The following is a 22710-nucleotide window of genomic DNA, read 5'->3' as shown; positions in this document are numbered from 1 at the left end:
GAGCAGTTATAATGAGGTTTGTCAACAGAAAACATAAAATGGCATTGTTAAAACAGGGACGGAAACTTAAAGGAACAAACATATTCATCAATGAACATCTGACCAAAAGAAACGCAGACATCGCCAGGAAAGCTCGTCTCTTAAAAAAGCAGGGAAAAATTCAACAGACATGGACATCCAACTGCAAAACATTCATCAAACTGAATGGAACACCAGAACAAGCGAAGGTTATGGTAATCAGGAACATCGAGGATCTGGACAAATACGACCAATAAGGTATGAGGACACAAACACATCACAACACCATGACACAGACCAGAGGAACCTATTCATCTACTACATCATCTACATCTGGAGACAAGGATATAACTCACAGGATTGCTGATCATGGAAAACTAGAACTGAGAACATTTAAATACACAGACCACAATGTACTGGACTTGGAGCACGATATAGACCTGGACAATAATTTCTTCTCAGATATTAATGACAGTTGTTGCTATTATACAGATGAACAGTTTAATCGGATCATTAAAACGGATGACAAATTATCAATAATCCATTTCAACAGCAGAAGTCTGTATGCAAACGTTAACAACATTAAAGAATATTTAAGTCAATTTAAAAAAATATTTAACATAATTGCTATATCAGAAACATGGATCAATGAAGATAAAGGAATGGATTTTGAACCAATCGAAGCAGTGGTTCGCAGATTGAAGCAATGCTTCGACCTATTGTTTCGTTTATTCTTTCTTTCTTTCGCTTAATTTTCCCCCGCTAAAACCCTAAAGAGCATACTTCTGTGAGTATTATTTACCTTTTCTATGTTAAACCGACCTGTTATGGTCTTCTGAAACAGTTGATAGATGTATTTTATAACTTAAAAACAGGAGCGACGCTAACGCGTTAGCATGTCTATGGCATTTTCAATGTTAAAAGTTCGGGTGCATTTATTTTCAAATTGTAATATTTCTTAAATTTATTTTTGTTTATATATTAATAATCTAATGATAATTATTATATACAATTTCAGAGAAAGAGACAAAAAGAACCTGAATAGAAACACAACAGAAAATAAAATATAAAAGCAACTAACAATGAACATACATACAGAAATAAATAAGTGTTTCCTGTGAACACTAGTGACTCTTACACCTCCATTTCATCCCTGTTTTATTTAAGTTTAATGACAGTTTGTTTCGGTCAAACCATGTTGTCAATGTGTTAATTTCTTCAGTGATTTCCTCCAGAACTTTCTGCCAAACTAGAAAACTGCTGCATCCTAGTAAGAGCAGAATACTACTGAAATGAATCTGAATAAGGAAAGTTGTTTTTTTTTCTTCTCACTAAATGGATGCTGCACTCACTGCAGTTTATTGTCTGGAATAGTCCCAGATTGCATTTCAGAGCTTCTAGAATTGAAACATTTTCATGCAGGTGGTGTTGGGGGTAATTTTGGGTTTGGGGTCTTGGGCCACATGTAGAACAAATCAGTTTTTAAATTAAGCTTTCAATTCATATAGTGGCATCTACCTTTTTTTTTTTTTTTTTTTTTTTTTAAGGTTACTTTATACTTTTATACTTTAAGTAGGTTTTGGAGCACATACTTTTTCACTTTTACTTGAGTAAAGAGGTCAAGCTGATACTTCAACTTTTACCAGAGTGTTTTTAAACTGCAGTATCTATACTTCTACTTAAGTAACAAATGTGTGTACTTTTGACACCACTGTGCATTAGTAACCTCTGAGAGTGAAAAAAAAAATGCATTTGTGCAGCTGCACAACACATTTACCCTCCACCTCATATCAAGATGTGCACATTGGTTATATTTTTCAGTTATGTAAAAAAAATAGCAAAGTAAATATCTTTTCCCAAGTAGGTCATTTATCACTTCATTAAAGGTCTTCTCACAACCATCACAGGGGTTTTTTTTTTTTCTGGATTGTCTTCATGTCAGTCACACACACACAGGCACATGGTTCACAGATGCAAAGAGGTGCACCTGCATTTACACACATGCTGTCTGCCATTCCAGAAATAAGCGCAAACAGAACACTGTGTGGAGAACAAAGAGAGGGAGAGCAGGATGTTCCTGGAAAACAGCCAGCCATCATATATTTCTGCTTCTCACCACATTTGGTGTGAAAAGAAGCCGACTTTACAAAAATCAGTGTTGTGAATATTTTGATGCTGTTTGAAGAAAGCATAGTGGTGTTGTGCGATAATACCTAAGCACCACATGATTTCTTGAATGAATCAACTTAGGAAATTAACTTTAAAAATACCATCTAGACATACAAATGTATTTTGATCCATTTTAAACCTGAATAATCCTGCTTTGTGGCACACAAAGACATCTGTATGGCATTAGTATTCAGTAGCGGTTTTTAGTACGGGCAAACACAGCAGCCACGGCATTTTTTCGTGACACATGGGGGGGCAAATTGGCACTCCCTGCGATTGTAGGTGGTCCTGCTCGCTGAGAGGTGCACAGAACAGAAGCAGTGTGTGCAAGATTCAGCATGTGGTTGCCTCCTGCACTGTCGGCCTCCTCCCTGTGCGCTCTGCTCCGCTTTGGCTCTGGACGGACCATCCTGCTCCGCTCAGTGAGATCCTACTCTCTGCCTCTACAGCATCTCCTCTGGCAGGGCAAAGTCCACTTAGGATGGAGCACAGAACCAGAACTCTGCACCACGTTTCTCTGCAGATCATCCAGCACCAAAACAAAGGAAGAACAAGGCAGGCAGCCAGTTTATTAAATAAAAAGTAGAGCCCGACCAATATGGATTTTTTGAGACCGATGCTGATAATGATATTTGGATGAAAAAAATGCAGATAATCGATAAATCGGCTGATTTGCCGATAGCCGATAGATCAGCCGATTTTTTTTTTTAAATGAATAAAATGTTCTTTTTTGGACCCTTAACAAAAAAGGTATGAGCTAAAAGCTGAAGCTTTGTCCTCATATTGATTAACTTTATAACAGAGAAGAATTTTCAACTTCAAAAAATGCAATCAAGAATTAAACCTTTGTGAAATTAGCAAATACATATCCTTAAAGAGAGTTGTGAAATACATCTGATCTTGTACTTCTTGTTGCTGCAACTTAGATATAGGTTCAGGATAAGGATATAGATCCTTATAAACTTACTTGTATGCTTTTGTCAGCCGATCAGTGCAGTGTGACGGTGAACTATGGGGGCTGGTGATGAACACATTTAAGCAGGGGTGTAAGCAGCTCTCAGTTGAATGGAGTCAGAGCTCCATCTACTGGACAAATGGTGCAATGACATTTTACATTGCCGACACAAACATTATTTCAATAACTGTTCTGTTTATGAGAAATTATCAGCGTTCTATTGGCAAAATTTCGGGCGATAGTGAGTAATTTGAAAAGGGCTTATATCAGCCGATAATATCGGCTGGCTGATATATCGGTCAGGCTCTAATAAAAAGTAGGGATGTCCCAATCAGGTTTTTTTGGCCCTGATCCGATTCCGAGTCATCTGATTTTGAGTATCTGCCGATACCGAGTCCTGATCCGATACTTTAAAAAACTGAATGAACAATGAACAAATGCTAAATACATAATAATTTCATTTTAATCACCTTATTTTATTATTTATCACTTAAACAGTGCACTTCTCCTTGAAGTAGCTTGAACAATCAAGTAATAATCTACCAGACTTAAAAAATGTACAGATTTCCATGTTATTTTATTTGTCTAAAAATAAATGTCAAAGGTTCCTTATGTTAAACAAGAAATTATCGAATCTGAAATAACAGATGGTTTTAATTTATAGATGACAGGTTTTTAAAGAACCATTTATTGATTTAGATATTTTAATTACAAGTGTTCTAAACTTCTTTAAACAGTAATCAGAAATTTTGAGGTAACAAACAACAAAAACATTTCCAAGGATTTTTCTTCAGACACGTGGTTTCTGCACTGATGTGTGGTTCAAATCCCCGCCTGACTGGAAAATCACTAAGGGCCCTTGGGCAAGGTCTTTAATCCCCTATTGCTCCCGGTGTGTAGTGAGTACCTTGTATGGCAGCACCCTGACATCGGGGTGAATGTGAGGCATAATTGTAAAGTGCTTTGAGCGTCTGATGCAGATGGAAAAGCGCTTTATAACTGCAGTCCATTTACCATTTGTACAGATCAGTGGTTTCTGCCACTAGTCTTCCGTGTTTTGGCCAGATGCATCGTTCCTATTGGACAGCGCGAAGCTACGTCACAGCTCAGAGCGTCAAAAGTTCAAAAGTCAACTTGAAAAGTAAAAGGAAAAAAAAACCTTACATTTGCGTCCTGACAGTCCTCAGTGTTCCCCTCTGATGCTTTATCAGTGTTCAACAAGTTCAGAGCAGTGCAGTGAACGTGAATGAAGATGGAAGGTCTTTAAGACGTGCTCCTGAATGTGATGATGGTGTGCGCACGTCGCTAATCAGATGACAGATCGTTATCCTGAGGACTTGGTCAGCACCGGGTCCTGCTTTGCATGGAAGGATGACTGAGCAAGAGTTTTGGTGGGAAAGTGTCCATCATCCTCTTGTCATTCCATCAAGGCATCAGGCTGAGTGCGTAAACACACAAACAGCAGTTCTGCAAAAGAAACTTTGCGTGCATAACTCCCCCCACCTCTGTCTGGTTGAACTTATGTTTTTTCTTTTGTTCAATTAAAAAAAAAAAGATTGGGTTGAACTTTGACCAAATCAGCCTGCCAACAAGCGGCAATGCGTGCTCCCATCAGAAACGTCACGTCAAAAGCCAAGCTAAAGCGACGCTTCTGACGCCTCTAAAAAGCAACGCGTCTCACACCTCTGACGCTTCCAACACGTGAAAGGAAGATTAATCTGCAATAATGAGCCTGAAATAGCACTGATCAAAATAATGAGGATAAAATCTATATCGGATTCCTGATCGGGATGCAACGTCCGATTTCGATCAAGTCTGAAACCATGTGATCGGGCCCGATTTCCGATCACGTGATCGGATCGGGACATCCCTAATAAAAAGCATTTGAAAGCAGACAGACTGGGTGTAAGAATGGGTTTGAATCTCACTGGAGAGGACAAACTGCCCACTCGTGGAAAAAAGTTTGCCGAATGGACAGCCTGCCTGTTTATAAGGACGGTTTCGAACTTGAGCTGTGTTCACATTACTCGCTGAAGTGACTTGGATCTGACCTTTATTTTTGTGTGCCTGCATGTGATGCAGTGTACACGTTAATAAATTATAAAATATTTTACTGAATCTAGTTTTGTTAACCCTGACCACATAAGGTGGTTGTTCAACAAAATATAGAATTTAACAAAATATGCAATTAATTGTATTGTATTTAAAAAATTGTTTAATATTTAAACAACCAAGGTACGTGGGACTGGTTGACACAACTAGATTAAGTGACTACAGCAGGGCATATTCATTCAAATTTCCAATTCATGGATTTTTGTATAAGAGTTATATTGTAGTCTATGGTCTTTTGATGTCAATTTCAATTGCAATTGCAGGGGGACTTCTAAAATATTGAAAATAATAATTAAAGATGGCTGTTTGTGCAAAGTTTTGTGGGGGGGTTTGTGGGGGAGGGGGCTCTCTGAGGTGGCCTCGCCCGGGGAATAACTCAGTGTAGAACCGCCACTGTTAGTATTGCTAGGTATGCATGGACATTAGGAGAGGAAGGGCTATGGCAGTCTGACATTTGACCCCAATGACCTTAACCTTCATTCAAATGATTAATCTCTTGCTAACCTTGCCCGGACAGTTATGGAATGCACCTATGTGTGTGTGCCACATATCGTCCAACTTGGGTTTCAAAGCATCCATCCATCCATTTTCTATACCCAGTTTTGCCAATTAAGGGTCACAGGGGGCTGGACCCTATCCCAGCAATCACAGGGCATGAGGCAGGGTACACCGTGGACAGGACACCAGTCTGTCACAGGGCCACCTACAGACAAACAAACACATTCACAACCACACACACACCTATGATCAGTTTAATGTTTACAATTCACCTAACGTACATGACTTTGTATGTGGAAGGAAGCCAGAGAATTCGAAGGGAACTCACGCAAACACAGGAAGAACATGCAAAGTCCACACAGAAAGGCCACAGGTTGGAAGCGATCCCACAACTTTCTTGCTCCAAGGCAACAGTGCTAACCACAAAGCAACCATACTGCCGTGTTTTGAAATCACATTCCTTGAATTTGACCTTCACCAAAATACACTTTTTAAGGGCAATTTTGGGGTCAAATATCATTAACATACCAGATTTGCTACAAAGCAGCTAAAGGACCTGGGAAGACTCAGCCAGCAAACAGGCAGGTGGACATGGCCTTGGGCTCAGTGACTGACATTTGGCCTGTTTGACCTTGCTGGCCTTTTTGAACCCACCTTCATATGTGAGTCAAGCTTGGTGGGAATCAGAGTGTAAAACTAAAATTTGAACTTCTGACCCAAATGACACTGAGCTTTGGTAAATGTTAACTAGCCTGGGCAATTCCAGAACCCTAATCCATATCTATGGCATGTTTAGTGCAAATTGGAGTAAAAAGTAAAATAACATTTTTACCTTTGACCATACTGACTTTGAACTTTGGTAAATTTGATGGGAAGTTCCAGAACCCACCAACACCTGTGCAGGTTTGGAAGACACTGGCGTAAAAATTAAAATTTGGACCATACTCTAGTGACCTTGACCTTTGCAGAAACTAACCATTTCAGGGCAATTCTGGGGTTGACCTTCATGCACATACATTTGGTAGAAATGGGACTTCGGACCTAGGGGATTAGGGGAACAAACAAGACAAGTGTTGCTCAAATTGTGATGTTTCTTCATATGTCTTGAGCTAAAGCACCTTAAACTATGCATGAATGATTCCTGAAACACTAATTCTTAGCATCCACGCTGATTATTTGCATATTCCTCTCACATGTTATATTTTATCACGAGAAGCATTACGTTCTTTATACTATCTCTTTAGTTATGCGTCTTGTGGCATTTTGTACCGATATAGAGGTAGAGATACCAGTGAGAAGGATAGAAATGAAAATATATTCAACAGAAAATACTGCAACAGAAAGAGTAAAGAGGACACAAAGGAGATTACAGTGGAGTTGCATCAGTGTTTGAAAGTAGCAAGACATTTTGAGGCGCATTACTGTTGTTATTTACTGATGAGTGCTGTCAGTAAAATGTAAATTTTTGAGTCTCACATCTAAATGTTTTCCAGTGTGTTGCAGTTGTACAACTTTAACTGAAAGCTGTACAAAACCATTGGTGCATGCTTGCTTTTTTAAATTGAACTGATATTGCAGGTTGCATCAAGTTTTTTTTAAAGCTCTGTTAGCACCTCATGGTTTTGCAAGGGTTAACATGTTATATTTTAATATTTCGAGCACATCAGTCTGGCATCAGTGTGGTCATGGCTAATCAGAAGGGTTGGGTAGGATTACTTTGAAATGTAATCCAAAAGTAATCAGATTACAAGTAATCCAAATGTAAGTACATACATACATGTAATCCACATGTATTCTTTCAAAGTAATCCTACCCAACCTTGCTAATCAGACGTATGCACATGTGCTTTGGAAGTTTTGCAGAATGTTGTGGAAATACAGTATTTCGGCAGTGATGTTCATGTCTCTGGGTACTCTGCTTCTGTGATCGATAGACTCCTGGGAAGAGCATATGGGGTCATGTAGTTGTTCGATAGGTGTGTTTGATGATGGCAATATCTCTGCAGGATAATGAAGGTCCAAGTCTTGAGGGTCTTGGTTTCACTGTATTATTGTAAGATTTGGATGCTGTCAAATTACAAAAAAAAAAAAAAAAAATGACTACGGCTTTGGCAGTGGGTCTCTTTCTTGGGAACTAAGCGTGTTTATTTCTCCTTTAAAGTTGAGCATTTTAACATGGGCTTCTGTGGGAACCTACTCATTTTTAGAGCCAGCCTGCATGTTCGTTCTTGTTATGTTCTGAGGTAGAATATGGAAAATACTTTGAAGTAACAATCTCCACTACACATTACTGTATAAAATTCACCAAACTATAAAAACATCACAATGACTGATTTCTGTAAACCTTTAGGTTGTTCTCTGAACTGCAAATGCAACACAGAACTTGTAGCTATCTGATTAATCAATCAGGTTAGATTATTTGCTACTATAAGCAGAAAAAATCATGTGTCCCACAACAACCTGGAATCAAGGTTCTTAAAATGGAGCAAAATCTCCACCTGGTGGACATTTAACATTAATGCACATGTAATTGATTTTTGTCAATAGCTCCAGTTTTTAAGTATTTGCAACATTACAAACTTTGAAAGAAATTTGTTTGTTTGTTTTTATAAAGTATTTATTTAGAAGGCTCTTGAGACAATGGGCTCCTCATGAAAGGTTTTTAAGGGTAACAAAAATAAATAAATACATAAACATTGATTTTAACATAGAAACCATGCACTTATGATGCTTCTCCAGAGTGTGTGAGCAGCATTTCATAAAGACAGACAGTCAGATCTGCAGCGGATGCTGCTGCAGCACAGAATGGATGCCTGATAAGGGACTTTCTGTTATGACGTCCGCTGTAGCAAGCGCTGATAATGAAATCATTTTTTGAGGATAAATTGGTTTTTATAAAGAACAAGAAAGGTTAATGCAGGCATTTGCAGTCTTTGTGACTGAGAAGCTGCAACACATCAATTCTGAAAGTGGCAAACCTCATATTTTTACAGGTAACCAATCTATTTAATGGCTGTTGTTTTCTGAGCGAGGTGGGTCAGTCCAAATAGATTGTGCTTGATGTTAGTTTAAGTGAGTTATCCCAAAGGTACAAGGTTTGATACAGTGCCTGTCACTTCATCACAGCTTGAGCTTCCCACCACCAAGTTTCTGGCTCTACTCTCAGCCTCGACTCTTGGCTCCTTGATTGCGGATCAACTGGCCAAACTCCAGACAAAACAGCAGTTACTCCCCTTCTATCTGCAAGCTCATCTCTTCAAGAGCTGTCATTTTGTATATTTCTAACTCTTCTTTCTTACGGTGTAATCTGCTAATGGGAGCAATTGTTACGAAAAGTGTGTGTCCAAAGCTCCATCACCATTTTTATTTTTGTGTTCATTTATTTATTTATTTATTTATTGTCTTGCAATACGTCTGACATGCAGCAAAAATTCTCCCAAACACTGTGACTGTCTGTGGGCTGATTGTGCTGTCGAGGTCGAAACATTATTCACCAGGTGTGTAAGACTGGATGCTGAAACAATTCCATTGAGACTGAAATGATGCATCCTTCAAATAAAAAGTATTCAGGTCTCAAAGGAACATTCTTCTGCTGTCTGTTACTTTAAATGGAAAGAGATGTTGAGTGAAGAATCTCATTTTTTCCTCGCACCGAACACAGACTGGCTCACGAGGCATATCTCACAGATTAAACAGGTGTCCTGATACAAACTATAACATTTTGGCCCTGATTATCACTACCAAAGAGATGATTTTGTTGCCATTTAATTGTCTGATTGTCCATAAGTTATTTCAGAAGGACTTGAAAGAGTATGAACTGACTGTGCTGGAACAGTAGTCCTTGGGTCATTGAAGACATGGCTAAATATTGGTGTTCATCTGCATCAATGGCTATCTCTTGGTTTTGGTATTTTAGTTATGATCTGAATTATTTTGCTTTGAACTTTAATTCTGATCCTGCCTTTGATCCTGATTCCTTTAGTACTTTAATCGGGACAATCAGAATCAAATGTAAGTATCTGGTTGTTGATCATGATTCCTTGAATACTGATTAAAGTAATTAAAGCAAGACAGAAAAGCTTATCTATAAAGTAAGAAACGTCTGAGTGTGGGTATGTAGCTCACATATCTCTCTGACTGTTTGTCAGATCGACCTCAGCTTTCGAATATGGCTTGCACATGACACAATGATGTGCAACCTTTATTATGAAAATTTTGGGAATTAATTTTCAGAACTTTATTTTGACATTAAACCTTTATTTTGACATTGTAACAGTAGTACTTCCAAGATGGCGCCCTCCATGGTGTCTCTGTCCTGCAAAAACTCCACTGTATACAGGTTTCCATCAAACTTTGTTTCCATGTTTTGTTTATTTTGTCATATAAAACTGCTAACATATATATATATATATATATATATATATATATATATATATAGATAGATAGATAGATAGATAGATAGATAGATAGATATAGACACAAAATGCGCTCTTCTCAAAACGTGACCCTGTGGAGTAAATCAAGTGCACCCTTTTTTCTTCTATGGTGATTAATGGCAGCCAGCATCCTTATTGTTGCTTTGCTCCCACCTTCTGCATCAGTCCATCAGTTTTGTTTTTTTGTTTTGTTTTTTGTATTTCTCTCTGTTTGAGGTGCAGTTGCATTCAGAGATGGGAGTGGATGTCTTCTTCTGCGGGCCTCAAAACTCAGAGATCAAAACTCGGTGATAACGATCCAAGATCAGTGATCAGAATTAAAGTTCTGCAGTCAGGATCCAAAATCAGAGTCAAGGCTCAGAGGGTAGAAATTAAATCCACACAGAAAGGCACCAGGTGGGAATTGAACTCACTATCTAACAGTGCTAACCACTAAACCACCATACTGCCTGCATTGCTTATTTATTTATTTGTAGTGCATTTTCCTTTAAATTCCCATTTTAAACTGTGTTGTTCTCCATTTTAAAAATGGACTTACTGGATTTTGCGTTGGTAATTATGGGTAATATTATGGGTAATGGGTAATTATGCAAATTGAAAAAAAAAAAAACTCAGTTTGACTATTTATCCTGCATGCCAGTGAAGGAAGGTATTGTTTTCACAGGCATGTTTGTGTGTCTGTGGACAACATAACTCAAAAATAGGTGGAGAGCTTTCATTTAAGCTTGTTGGAAAAATTACTTGGATAGCTATCTAGAGATGGTTAGATTTTGGGGGAGTTTGATCAAAGGTCATAGACATGGAAAGCATGGCCCAAAAAAACTTTTATTTATTTATCTATTTATTTATTTTGATTATTTTTTTTGCATATCTCAACAACCAAGAAGCCTAGATCGATCAGATTTAGTGGGATATTAGTTGGACAGATATCTAGAGATGGTTAGATTGTCAAATGGACCAAAAAAATAACTTTGTCTTTTATAACTCAACAACCAAGAAGCATAGATGGATGATCTAAAGCAGTGGTGTGCAAATTATCCAGAAAGAGCCAAGAGGGTGCAGGTTTTCTTTGCAGCCAGTGACTCCAGCAGGTAATTTCACTGAGTAACACCACTTTGAGCAGATGGTATGAGTTCATCAGTGAAATCACCTGCTGGAGTCAGTGGCTGCAAAGAAAACCTGCACCCTCTTGGCTAACTTGAACACCACTGATCAGGAAAATATTTTGTGATTAATTGCTATGAATGACTTCAAAATGAAGTTGTACAGAAGTCATATGATGAAGTCATACAAGTCAAAAATATTATTTCAGATATACGAGGTCTGTTAGAAAAGTATCCGACCTTTTTATTTTTTTCAAAAACCTGATGGATTTGAATCACGTGTGCTTGCATGAGCCAACCTTGAACCTTTGTGCGCATGCGTGAGTTTTTTCACGCCCGTCGATTGCGTCATTTGCTTGTAAGCAGCCTTTGTGTGAGAATGGGTGTAGTCTCTTGTCATTTTTTCTTTGCAAGGAAAATGGCGGAACAACTGGAGCAGCGCAACTGCATCAAATTTTGTCAGAAACTGGGCGACAGCCAGGTGGAAACCATTCGGATTATTCAGATGGCTTTCGGTGACGATTCTCTGGGCATCACACAGATTAAGGAGCGGTACAACCAGTTTAAAGACGTCCGCACAACGGTGGAGAGCGCTCCGCGCTCCGGGCGGCCATCAACATGCTGAAGTGACCGGATCATTCCAAAGTGAACGCTGTGGTGATGTGGGACCGTCGTGTGACTATCCGAGAAATTGTGGAAGAGGTGGACATCAGCACTTTTTTGGCACATTCCACTGTGACAGAAGATTTTGCCATGAAAAGAGTTGCAGCAAAATTCATCGGCATGAAACTGATGCCGGAACAAAAGCGCCTCCGTGTTGAAGTCTCACAGGACATGTTGTGACATGCCCAGCTCGTCCACAATTTCTCAGATAGTCACACGACTGAAAAGCCACCGAAAGCCGCCTGAATCTTCTGAATGGTGGACGAACTGGGCATGTCAGGGCATGTCCTGTGAGGCTTCAACACGGAGGCTCTTTTGCTGCGCTGTCAGCTTCGTGCCAATGAATTTCGCTGCAACTCTTTTCATGGCAAAATCTTCTGTCACAGTGGAATGTGCCGAAAAAGTGCTGATATCCACCTCTTCCGCAATTTCTCGGATAGTCACACGACGGTCCCGCATCACCACGGCATTCACTTTGGAAATGATCTGGTCATTTCAGCGTGTTGATGGCCGACCGGAGCGCAGCTCACTCTCCACCGTTGTGCGGCCATCTTTAAACTGGTTGTACCGCTCCTTAATCTGTGTGATGCCCAGAAGATCGTCACCGAAAGCCGTCTGAATAATCTGAATGGTTTCCACCTGGCTGTCGCCCAGTTTCTGGCAAAATTTGATGCAGTCGCGCTGCTCCAGTCGTTCCGCCATTTCCTTGCAAAGAAAAAACGACGAGAGACTCCACCCATTCTCACACAAAGGCTGCTTACAAGCAAATGACGCAATCGACAGGCGTGAAAAAACTCACGCATGCGCACGAAGGTTCAAGGTTGGCTCATGCAAGCACACGTGATTCAAATCCATCAGGTTTTTGAAAAAAATTAAAAGGTCGGATACTTTTCTTACAGACCTCGTATGGTGACTCCTTCTTCCGTCTTTCTCTGTCTTCTGTGTCTGACTCACTTCTCTCCAACATTTGAACTCAGATTGATTAATATTTAAGCAGACGGTCCTCAGGGCTTCCTCTCTCCATCGTTCTCGTGTCTTACTTCTGCTGTCCTCTCTCTCTCTCTCTCTCTCTCTCTCTCTCTCATGGCCGTAATCCGATTGTTTTGCAAAGGTCCACACATGTTCTCAGAGCTTCGGCAGTGGGAGTGCCACACTCGGGTCACACTAGACAGTCAGTTTGTTACCATTTTTATTATTGAAAGTTAACACGACTGGTTCCTTAACAGACAACTTCAGAACATGAATATCTGGTTACTTTCACATGGCTGCAGAATGTACATTTCAGGGACACGTGGAGATTTGGATTTCTGTCGGTCTGAAGTAGTTACATATTTCTTTTTTCTGCAAATGTTAACATTCATTTTTGTGACATTCATAAAATTATAGAATTTTTTCTCATTGTGATGAACCCATTTCCCATTGCTTCATTAAACACGTGCTCTTGGGTATTTTCTGCATTCACATAAAGGCACTAAGGGGTCCTAATAAAGTGTCATTATTTAGTTGTGTGGGAAGGAGACCTAAAAAATCTTTTATAGCCATATCGTTGAACCTGACATTTGTCCCAGAGCATCTGCGCATGCGTCATTTCGGACCACAGCAGCACGTCTGAGACAGAGTCTCTTCACCCAAAGCAATCAAATGGATCAATGGGATTATTAACCATCAGATGATGAAGGTAAAATCTCTTAAATCATTCTAAAGTCCATATTAAGCAGAAACGAGGCGAAATTTCATGATGCTTTGAAATGTCCAATGTGCAGTGAACGCATCAACTAGCAGCTCGTTTAGCTGCGGCGCTCTGAGCACTTCCACCACCTATATGATGAAATAATGCTGAATTTATGTGGAAATTATTGCTGTACAAAGTTTCAGGTATCTGTTGCTGAGATAGATGATGACTGGAGTGCAGTTTGAAGCACAAACAAGGTGTTAATCCGTGAGCTGCGTCATCGGGGGGACCGATTTTTAGGGGAGTGGATTGGTGGGAGACACCGGTTCTATTATTGCCAGGGTCTACAAATTCACAGGGGACATTCCTGGGACAAAGACCTTAGACAAGTTCAAACCTTGACATATTTTAAGAGGTTAAAAAGTCACATTCTGTTCCAATCTGTTCAGTTTTGTTTTTGAGTGACGGGCGTGACCACATTATGATGTCAGTGGCTGGTCTCTCCAAAATCACTTTGCTTTGTGTGTTTATGTACCGGTTTCTCATCATTATGTAATAGCTAATGAGAAATAAACACTTCTTAAACTGAAAACGCTATTTTTGGAACCTAATAACAACTCTGAAGTGATATACAAGACATTTCGCGGATGTTAACAGGTTGACGCCACAGGCTGGTGGTTAGCTGCAACACTCTGTTTAGTTTGTATGTAAATATATCCTCTTTGTCATATATTATGTAAAAACTAGTGAGAAATAAACACTTATAAAACTGAAAATGCTGTTTTTGTACCCTGACACCTCTGGAGTCATGTACAAGACATTTTACAGATGTTAGCGCACATGCTAACATCCGCTAACTTAAAGCTGACTTTAAGCTCCAGCCAGTCATCTCAAAATCTAGACAAAGGACTAAGAGACATGAAGTAACTAAGTTCAACATTTTCGCACCATCCCCAATACACACACACACACACACACTGGATCTGTATCTAATCAAGTCATTTTTACAGAGGTCACAGGAAGATTGATTATGGCACAGATTTTAGACCTCATATGCAAATGAACCAAGTGTATTGTGAAAGAAATCTGACTTTGGGTTGTTTGCATGACACAGAAAGATCTGACCTCCGTCACCTGAAAATCAGATTCATATCTGTTCAGCTGGTAATCTGCATGTGCACGTTCAGACTTCCTGCATGGTCCCTCCTGCACATTTACACACAGATGTATCAGTGTGTGTGTTGAAATGCAGCTCTGAGCCGGGCAGGGGTCAGGATTGTACTCTGCAGGTTACAGCTGACACATCTGTCACTTCACTCACCCCCCCCAAACCCACTGAATAATAATGGAGAGATGGATTGATAGGCAGAGAAAGAGGATGAGAGAGTTGTGGTTGTTGGCGGTCACTCCCAGGTGTCAGTCGGTTAATGAATATGGAAAAAACTACAAAGCCTTTCATAGTGTACAGTGAATACTGTGATTAAAGTAGTGTATGTTCTCTGTACGCTAAAAAAAATGACTCATTGGATGAACTCAATTCAATTATGTGCAGGATTTCCATCTAATAAAAATATATGTAGCCCATCTAAAAAAGAAAATCCATGCAAGATAATTTCATTTAATTTAGTTGAGACTACATATGTTTATTAGATGGAAATCCAATCCAGTGAGTCAGTTTTTTGACTGTATACTATGTAGTATAACATGTAACAATCACTACAGATGCCATCTGTCAGTAAGTCTGAGCAGAATATTTACTACAGTTGTCGAGTGAGGTTTTTATGTTTCAGAATGACGGTTGTATTACAACTGTCATTAACCCACACTCTGACGTGCATTATGACATTTGAGCTCATCACAACCTCTCATTTGTGTGTTTATTGAAGGTGTGTTTTACTGCAGAGCTGAGGCTTGCAGCAAACATCTGGCTGTCTTTGCATCAGCTGTCAGCTCCGACATTCACACCCAGTCCTACCCCAGGTCTGTCACTAACACTGCAACTTGGAAGACCTCTGAAATCAAACTGTGAGTGATTGTGGATCAGATAGTGGTCTGATTTTGCAGGATCCAATCCTACGCAGGGTTTGAGTTTTTACAGTCATAAATGGTACTGCTTGACAGCCTGGTATATTATAAAATATAGACTCTTGTATGATACATTTACAACGTATGATTTGGTTAAATTGCTGGAGAATTATAAGCAACAATTACAGGAAAACACAATTAACTCCACTGGCCTCAGCATTGGAGAATAAAGCAGACTTTGTATTTTTGTATTTCCTATTTCCTGTGCAGTCACTTTTTGTTATTTATTTTCATACAGATTATCTGACAAATGCAAGAAAATAATAGCTAATATATCACAATGAACATTCTGTTGTATTTGTTTTTGCAGAAGATGAGTTATTTGTGAGCTGAGTTATTTGTGAGCAGGGATTGTACCAACAATCTAACGGCTGGGACTTGCTGTGGACTATTTGCTGGTTTCCAATCAAGCAGTTGTCATTTTCATGTCTATTTCCAACATTGCTTAAGGAGCAAGAACACTTGTGCCTGGTGTAGTCAGGTGGAGCATTCATGCTTGCATTGTAATCTTAATGCAGGAGAATGAGATTACAGTTTAGACAAAAAAACAAACAAATTGGTTTTAACACAAGAATTTTTTTGCTATTTAAACAGTGCTGTATTCAGATACGTCTTACATGGGCGGGTTCATGACGCACACACTCTACATGCCTGTGCACACAGGGATGTGCTTTAGTACAGTCAACTCAAAAGTATGAGCAAGTTTAAAATTACATTAAGTAATTATTTAATAAGTATTTTATTATTCATGAAAATGTAATTGGAAGTAACAAAACATATCCATGGGGTTTAAACTATGTGTTATAAATAAGTTTGTTTCTATGTGCAAAGTAAAATAATGTAAGCATCCAAAATAAAACTGGGATGTTTGGATGAACTGTGTTGAAAATTCCTTGCTCTGTTAAAAGGGAAAAAATATATATATATAAAGTATATAATGCTGTGCACAATGCTAATACAAAATTATTATTATTATTAACCGATTGCGAGAGCTGTACAGGAAAATATCAGACCAAGGCGTAAGTACGGGCCGAGCATTAGCGAGATCCGTGCGAAAAACACAGAGATCTGAAAATCCTGTACAGACCGAGCAAGCGAGGTTAATAATTCATTTATTTTATGGGTATTATATATATATATATATATATATATACGAGGTCTGTCCATAAAGTATAGGTCCTTTTTATTTTTTTCAAAAACTATATGGATTTCATTCATATGTTTTTACATCAGACATGCTTGAACCCTCGTGCGCATGCGTGAGTTTTTCCACACCTGTCGGTGACGTCATTCGCCTGTGAGCACTCCTTGTGGGAGGAGTCGTCCAGCCCCTCGTCGGAATTCCTTTGTCTGAGATGTTGCTGAGAGACTGGCGCTTTGTTTGATCAAAACTTTTTCTAAACCTGTGAGACACATCGAAGTGGACACGGTTCGAAAAATTTAGCTGGTTTTCGGTGAAAATTTTAACGGCTGATGAGAGATTTTGAGGTGATACTGTCGCTTTAAGGACTTCCCACGGTGCGAGACGTCGCGCAGCGCTCTCAAGCGCCGTCGTCAGCCTGTTTCAAGCTGAAAACCTCCACATTTCAGGCTCTATTGATCCAGGACGTCGTGAGAGAACAGAGAAGTTTCAGAAGAAGTCGGTTTCAGCATTTTATCTGGATATTCCACTGTTACAGGAGATTTTTTTTAATGAAAGACAAGCGGACGGATCCGCGCGTCGGGACGCAGCCGGCGTGGTGCGGCGGCACAGGAAAAACACCTCCGTGTTGATAACCATTTGTAAAATCCAGGATGGCTTTTGATGGCTTTCAGTGGAGTGAGTATATGAGAAATTGTTTAACAGCTGGACATGTTCCAACTTGTCCTTAAGGCAACAGAGGTGTTTTCCTGTGGCGGAGCGTCGCGGCGGCTGCGAGCCGACGCTGCAATCCGCCCGCACGTCTTTCATTAAAAAAATCTCCTTTAACAGTGGAATATCCGGATAAAATGCTGAAACCGACTTCTTCTGAAACTTCTCTGTTCTCTCACGACGTCCTGGATCAATAGAGCCTGAAATGTGGAGGTTTTCAGCTTGAAACAGGCTGACGACGGCGCCTGAGAGTATATATATATATATATATATATATATATATATATATATATATATATATATATATAAAACACACAAACCTACGGTATCACCTGAATATGAAAGCTGTGGCTGGTTTTGGGCTTGTAGTCAGACCTGTTCGCTTTGTTCACCTCCATGAAGAACTTGCTAACAGTTGGTCTGGTCGTTAGCTGGTAAGCTTTCAGTCTGTGTGTTTTTTCCAGTGCTGTTTAGATTTTTGTTTACGTTCATGTCTGCCTTGGTTTTTCCTAATCGTGTTTTTAGCTCTCTGGTTTGTAAGTAATGCGATACGCATTTCTGACCGATTGTCATGGTAACCAGTCAGATATGGGTTTTACATCATTATTGTATGGCCTTGCCTTACAATATAAAGCGCCTTGGGGCAACTGTTTGTTGTGATTTGGCGCTATATAAAAAAAAAATTGATTGAAATTGATATGGGAAAATATCAGACCGGAAATCAGCGCACGCGTAGCGTCGTAGCCATATAATAGAACACATTATTATATGGTTGCGACACTACGCGTGTTCTGATTGGCTGATGTCCATCTGATATTTTTCCATACAGACCACGTGCTCAGTTAATAATCCTTTAGTATCTTTCAGTGAAGTAAATTATTGTTGTGCCATTAGCACTGGAAACTGATGGCACCTCATGTCATCACCTACAATAGGAATTCTGCTATGATGACCAGTATGACAGTTTTTCTACTTCCAACTTGTGAAAGCAGCTTGTTGACTGTTTTAGTGCATCAAACTTCAACAAAATTGAATTGAAAACAAATATTAAAAAAGAAATAAAGGCAAACATTTGAAAAATGCTAAACTTCAACTTACTGCTTCCCTTGAGAGCGCTTTGGTAGCTGATCCCGTAAACAATCCATTTGTGTGTGTTGGCGCTTTACATGCAAATCCCTTTCTTCGCCAGAAAACCTTTCACTTGAGTCCACCACCTAAATAGCAATGTGCTTGAGTCTAGTGCACCCTGGATCTTCAAGGCAATGACAGATGACGGTTTCATTGCTTTAATTCACTTTGCGCCCCCCAAAAAAACACACTATGAGCTGGGCACACCCCAAATGCACTAGGATCCACGATCAATAGGGCCACTGATGTTGAATCAATATTTTCCTGTACTAGTTTCTCACTCATCTCAGTCCCTCTTTCTAAGTCTAAGTCTCATTCTAAGGCTCTTTCACGTTCTCTGCTGTGAGGACTCATTGTATTTTACAAACACACATCTGTATTTATGCCACTACACTTTAATCTTGTTATTCTCTGTTTTCATAATTGTATCTTGTGAAACGGTGGACCACCAAAACTCTAATTATTGTTGCTTTTTTCTGCTTTCTGACCACAAATTAGTCCCATCCTTCTGGGGTCTGGTCCACTCAGCCTGGAACCTGTGTGCCATAGGAAAGAGGCAGTCGCCCATCGACATAGAGACCAGTCACATGATCTTTGACCCCTACCTGACCCCTTTGAGGCTCAACGCTGGAGGACGCAAGGTATGGATTGCCATTATTTAGATGACATAAGAGCTGTTGTTGATTTAAACAAATAATTTTAAACAGATTTTTAGCAGGTGGATCTTTTAATATTATGTTGAGGCTGAACAGTGAAGTGAGTTTGATGGACATTTTGCAGCATTTTGAGACATAAATTGTCAAATTCCTCAGTGTGAATCAGAGGACTGTCCTTTTGTGACAGCGCTGGGATTTAATTCTTCACATGGAACAGGCTCTTTCCCTTAATCAAAATGGTAAGAAACATCTGTCTGATAGACACTGAGCTTTTTTCATCCATATCGGAAGGTTTTAGAATTCCCAGGTGTATTTGACTCTGCTCAGGAAGCATTACAATTTTATCCTTTTGCACAGCAATCACAGTAAATCTTTGCAGAGAACTGTTAAAGCGATTGGTGATGTTATACACTAGATTAACATTATGGTGAGTGTAACATTGTCTACCGTAGTCAAAGTCACGCATAAAGCTTTTACTTTTTTCCTTGAAAAGCAGCTCATTATCAGTTTATCCATTACACTTTGTGTATTATGTACAGAATGGCTGTGGGTGTAAAAGCCCGTTCACACGGCACTAACGAAGGACACTGAAGCCAAAACGAAACAAGAAATCTGGACTTGGATTGACTTTCGGAGACATTGTTTAACCGTCATCCATCTTCGTTCCTGTAGCTGGCGCTTCATCAGAATTTTCAAACTGTTGAAAAATGTGAACGAATCCTGATGATTCTGTTTTGCTTTCTGTCTTGACGGTTCCTCATTGTTTGTGTAGTTCCCGTACCATCAGCGTTCCGTTTGATTGTCGTCCAACTAGTCCAACCTCCAGCCTCTCTCTATCTCTCACTCTCCAGTCTCTCAACGTCTCTGGCTGCGACGTACGTGTACGTGCACACATTGTCAAGACAGCGCAGCTGCAGTGAGTCTGTGGACAGCACAGACACGCTGCAGAAATGATCACATGCTGGTGTTCATTTTGATTTTGTTTTAAAGCATCAAGGTCACCATTCGCTTCATTTTCTTTTGTTAGTTTTGGTTTTGTTTCGGTCTTTTATGCGCTCTGATGGGAGAAGTCTGGGCTCATTCGTCCACTTTTTCTCAATGATTTGTGACTTTTTTTTTTTTCATTCAGCTAACGCTGTGTGCCATATGACCGGGCCTTTATGTTCCACAATTTTTAATGATCCATCCAAAATTTCACATCAGACTTCTAACACAAATTTCAAACATTTTATTACAATAACATCCTGAAGACAGATTAATAAAAGACTCATAAATTACTATTTCACAACATGTTTTTCAATTTTTCGTGGGAGCACAGAGGTTTGATGGTGGAGTGGAATGAAGTGCTCGCCGATAACATATTAACATTTACAGAAAATTATTTTATGAATGAATGAATGAATGATTTATTCGGCACACATGAATCCAAAACAAATCAACAAAACATACAAAGAAAAAGAGAAAATAATCCAACAGTGCACCCAGGCGGCCAGAAGGGTGCAGACAGAAGCAAAGCTTGTAAACACCTACCCCATTAACCAAAAAAATAAAAATAAAAATTGCAAATATGTATACAAAAGTTATCCATATACCTAATACAAATATAAATTGATCTCTGAACTACAATTTCAAAAACACAAATGTACAAGCAGCAGTACACCAAAACAAGACAAAAGCAATAAACCTAATTTAACATACTATAACGAGCAATCAAATAGTTTTTGTAGAGCCTTTTAAAGCCTACCAAAGTACCAAGTGGTTTTATGTTATCTGGGCAGTTTTTCCAAATGTTAACACCTTTTACAGAAACACAATGACTTTTTGCGGTAGTTTGTATCTTTGATTTCTGAAATAACAATGTCCCTCGTGAATTATAACTGGAGTCCCGCATTTTAAATAGGTCCTGGACATGCTGTGGTTGAAGTTTATTTTGTGCTTTGAACATAAATTTTATTATGATATTATCAATCAAATCCCAAAATTTCAAAATATGCAAACAGACGGACGATGGATTTGTTGGCTCACGATATGGTTCCTTACAAATAATTCTTATGGCTTTCTTTTGAAGTAAAAATATAGCATTTGTGTTTGTTTTGTAGGTGGATATGATCCAGACACACTGAAAATAGGGTCAGTCCCTGTGAAATCATTGGACTTCACTATGACCGGCAACTTTTTGCTTCTTATTTTTACAAAGTAGTATTACTCCTATTAAACACCATATTACTGAATTTACTGTCTTTATCTGTACCACTCTTTTTTTTTTTCCTTTTTAACAGTGAAATCAGTGTCATAACCCATTTTTATCCCAATATCTCAACAACTAATGAACACATATATGCAGCTGAAATTTTGTATGGTGTTTACTGGAACGCTGGAAATGCACTTGATTTAAATGTGTACATCAGTCACACATGATCATATTGTATCGAGCTAACACAATTTTGCTGTGTATTTAAGTGGGCCACTGGAAAGTTGTGTCATCTGGACATATTCTGTTCTCATGGTACCAAAGTACACGTTTAAACCAAGTACATTCATGCAACTATTTTCAGTGAATAATATCATTTTGTGAAAACATGAAGCAAAGTGGAGCTGATCAGCTGGGAACACTTTCTGAATTCTGGTGATTTGTGGTGGATTTTTACCCAGTATTTTTAAAAGATGTTTTTAGATTAAGAGTGACATATTTGTAGCAGGGCTGTGAAAACTCAGCGGAGCCGCGATATTCCGCGGATTTCATCATGGGCGGGGGGGGGGGGGTGTTGTTAGTGTTTTACTCTGTAATCGTGATTGTCACTGAGTTTTTAAAATATCTATCGCAAAGTGTTCATTTTTTACGACATCGCGCAAGTTTTATAAGTCCATGGCAGTCCGCGGACACTGATCTATGTGTTTCAGATACAAATCAGTGCTCCGCGGAGTTTCGAGGAGAAAAAAGCCTGGCCGTTGCGACAGTTGTCGTAAAGCGAGACTGGTTGGTTGCTGCGGCGACGCTGTGTGTGTCCTGCGTAAAGCTTAAGCTAAATGTAGCATGTGGACATCGCAAATGCTACTTAGTTTACCTGGTGCTCAGTCCACAGCCAAAGCAGTTATAGATTTTCTGAAAAGAACTCAACTTGCGAGGAGACTTTAGTTTTGTTTGCTTGTTTTGCTTTGTTTGTTTTTTTTTGTTTTGTTTTATTTTTTGTTTGTTTGTTTTAGTTTAGTTGTCCATTGCCATCCCAAAGTGATCACACCTCAGTACAGTAGATGGCGGTAGTGCACTGAGATTACAAGCTGCCAATAAAAGTTGAAGAAGAAGAAGAAAAAACCGTGAAAGTGTACTGTGCTCTCAGGAAACACGGTAAGAATTTTTCCTCTT

General features: G+C 39.2%; 1 protein-coding gene across 2 annotated transcripts in view; it reads left to right on the top strand.

Annotated features, from left to right (window-relative positions):
- Positions 1-22710, top strand: part of LOC117527882 (carbonic anhydrase-related protein 10-like) — a 230611-nt gene that overhangs the window by 78096 nt on the left and 129805 nt on the right. For both annotated transcript variants that reach the window (XM_034190384.1, XM_034190385.1), the window contains exon 3: positions 19189-19331. In XM_034190384.1, the coding sequence (XP_034046275.1) occupies positions 19189-19331 (143 nt within the window). The remainder of the gene's footprint in view (positions 1-19188; positions 19332-22710) is intronic.

Source organism: Thalassophryne amazonica, chromosome 16, assembly GCF_902500255.1.
Source record: "Thalassophryne amazonica chromosome 16, fThaAma1.1, whole genome shotgun sequence".
Classification (NCBI taxonomy): Eukaryota; Metazoa; Chordata; class Actinopteri; order Batrachoidiformes; family Batrachoididae; genus Thalassophryne; species Thalassophryne amazonica.
Note: the sequence above shows the minus strand (reverse complement) of the source record. Positions and strands in the feature narration are given on the sequence as shown.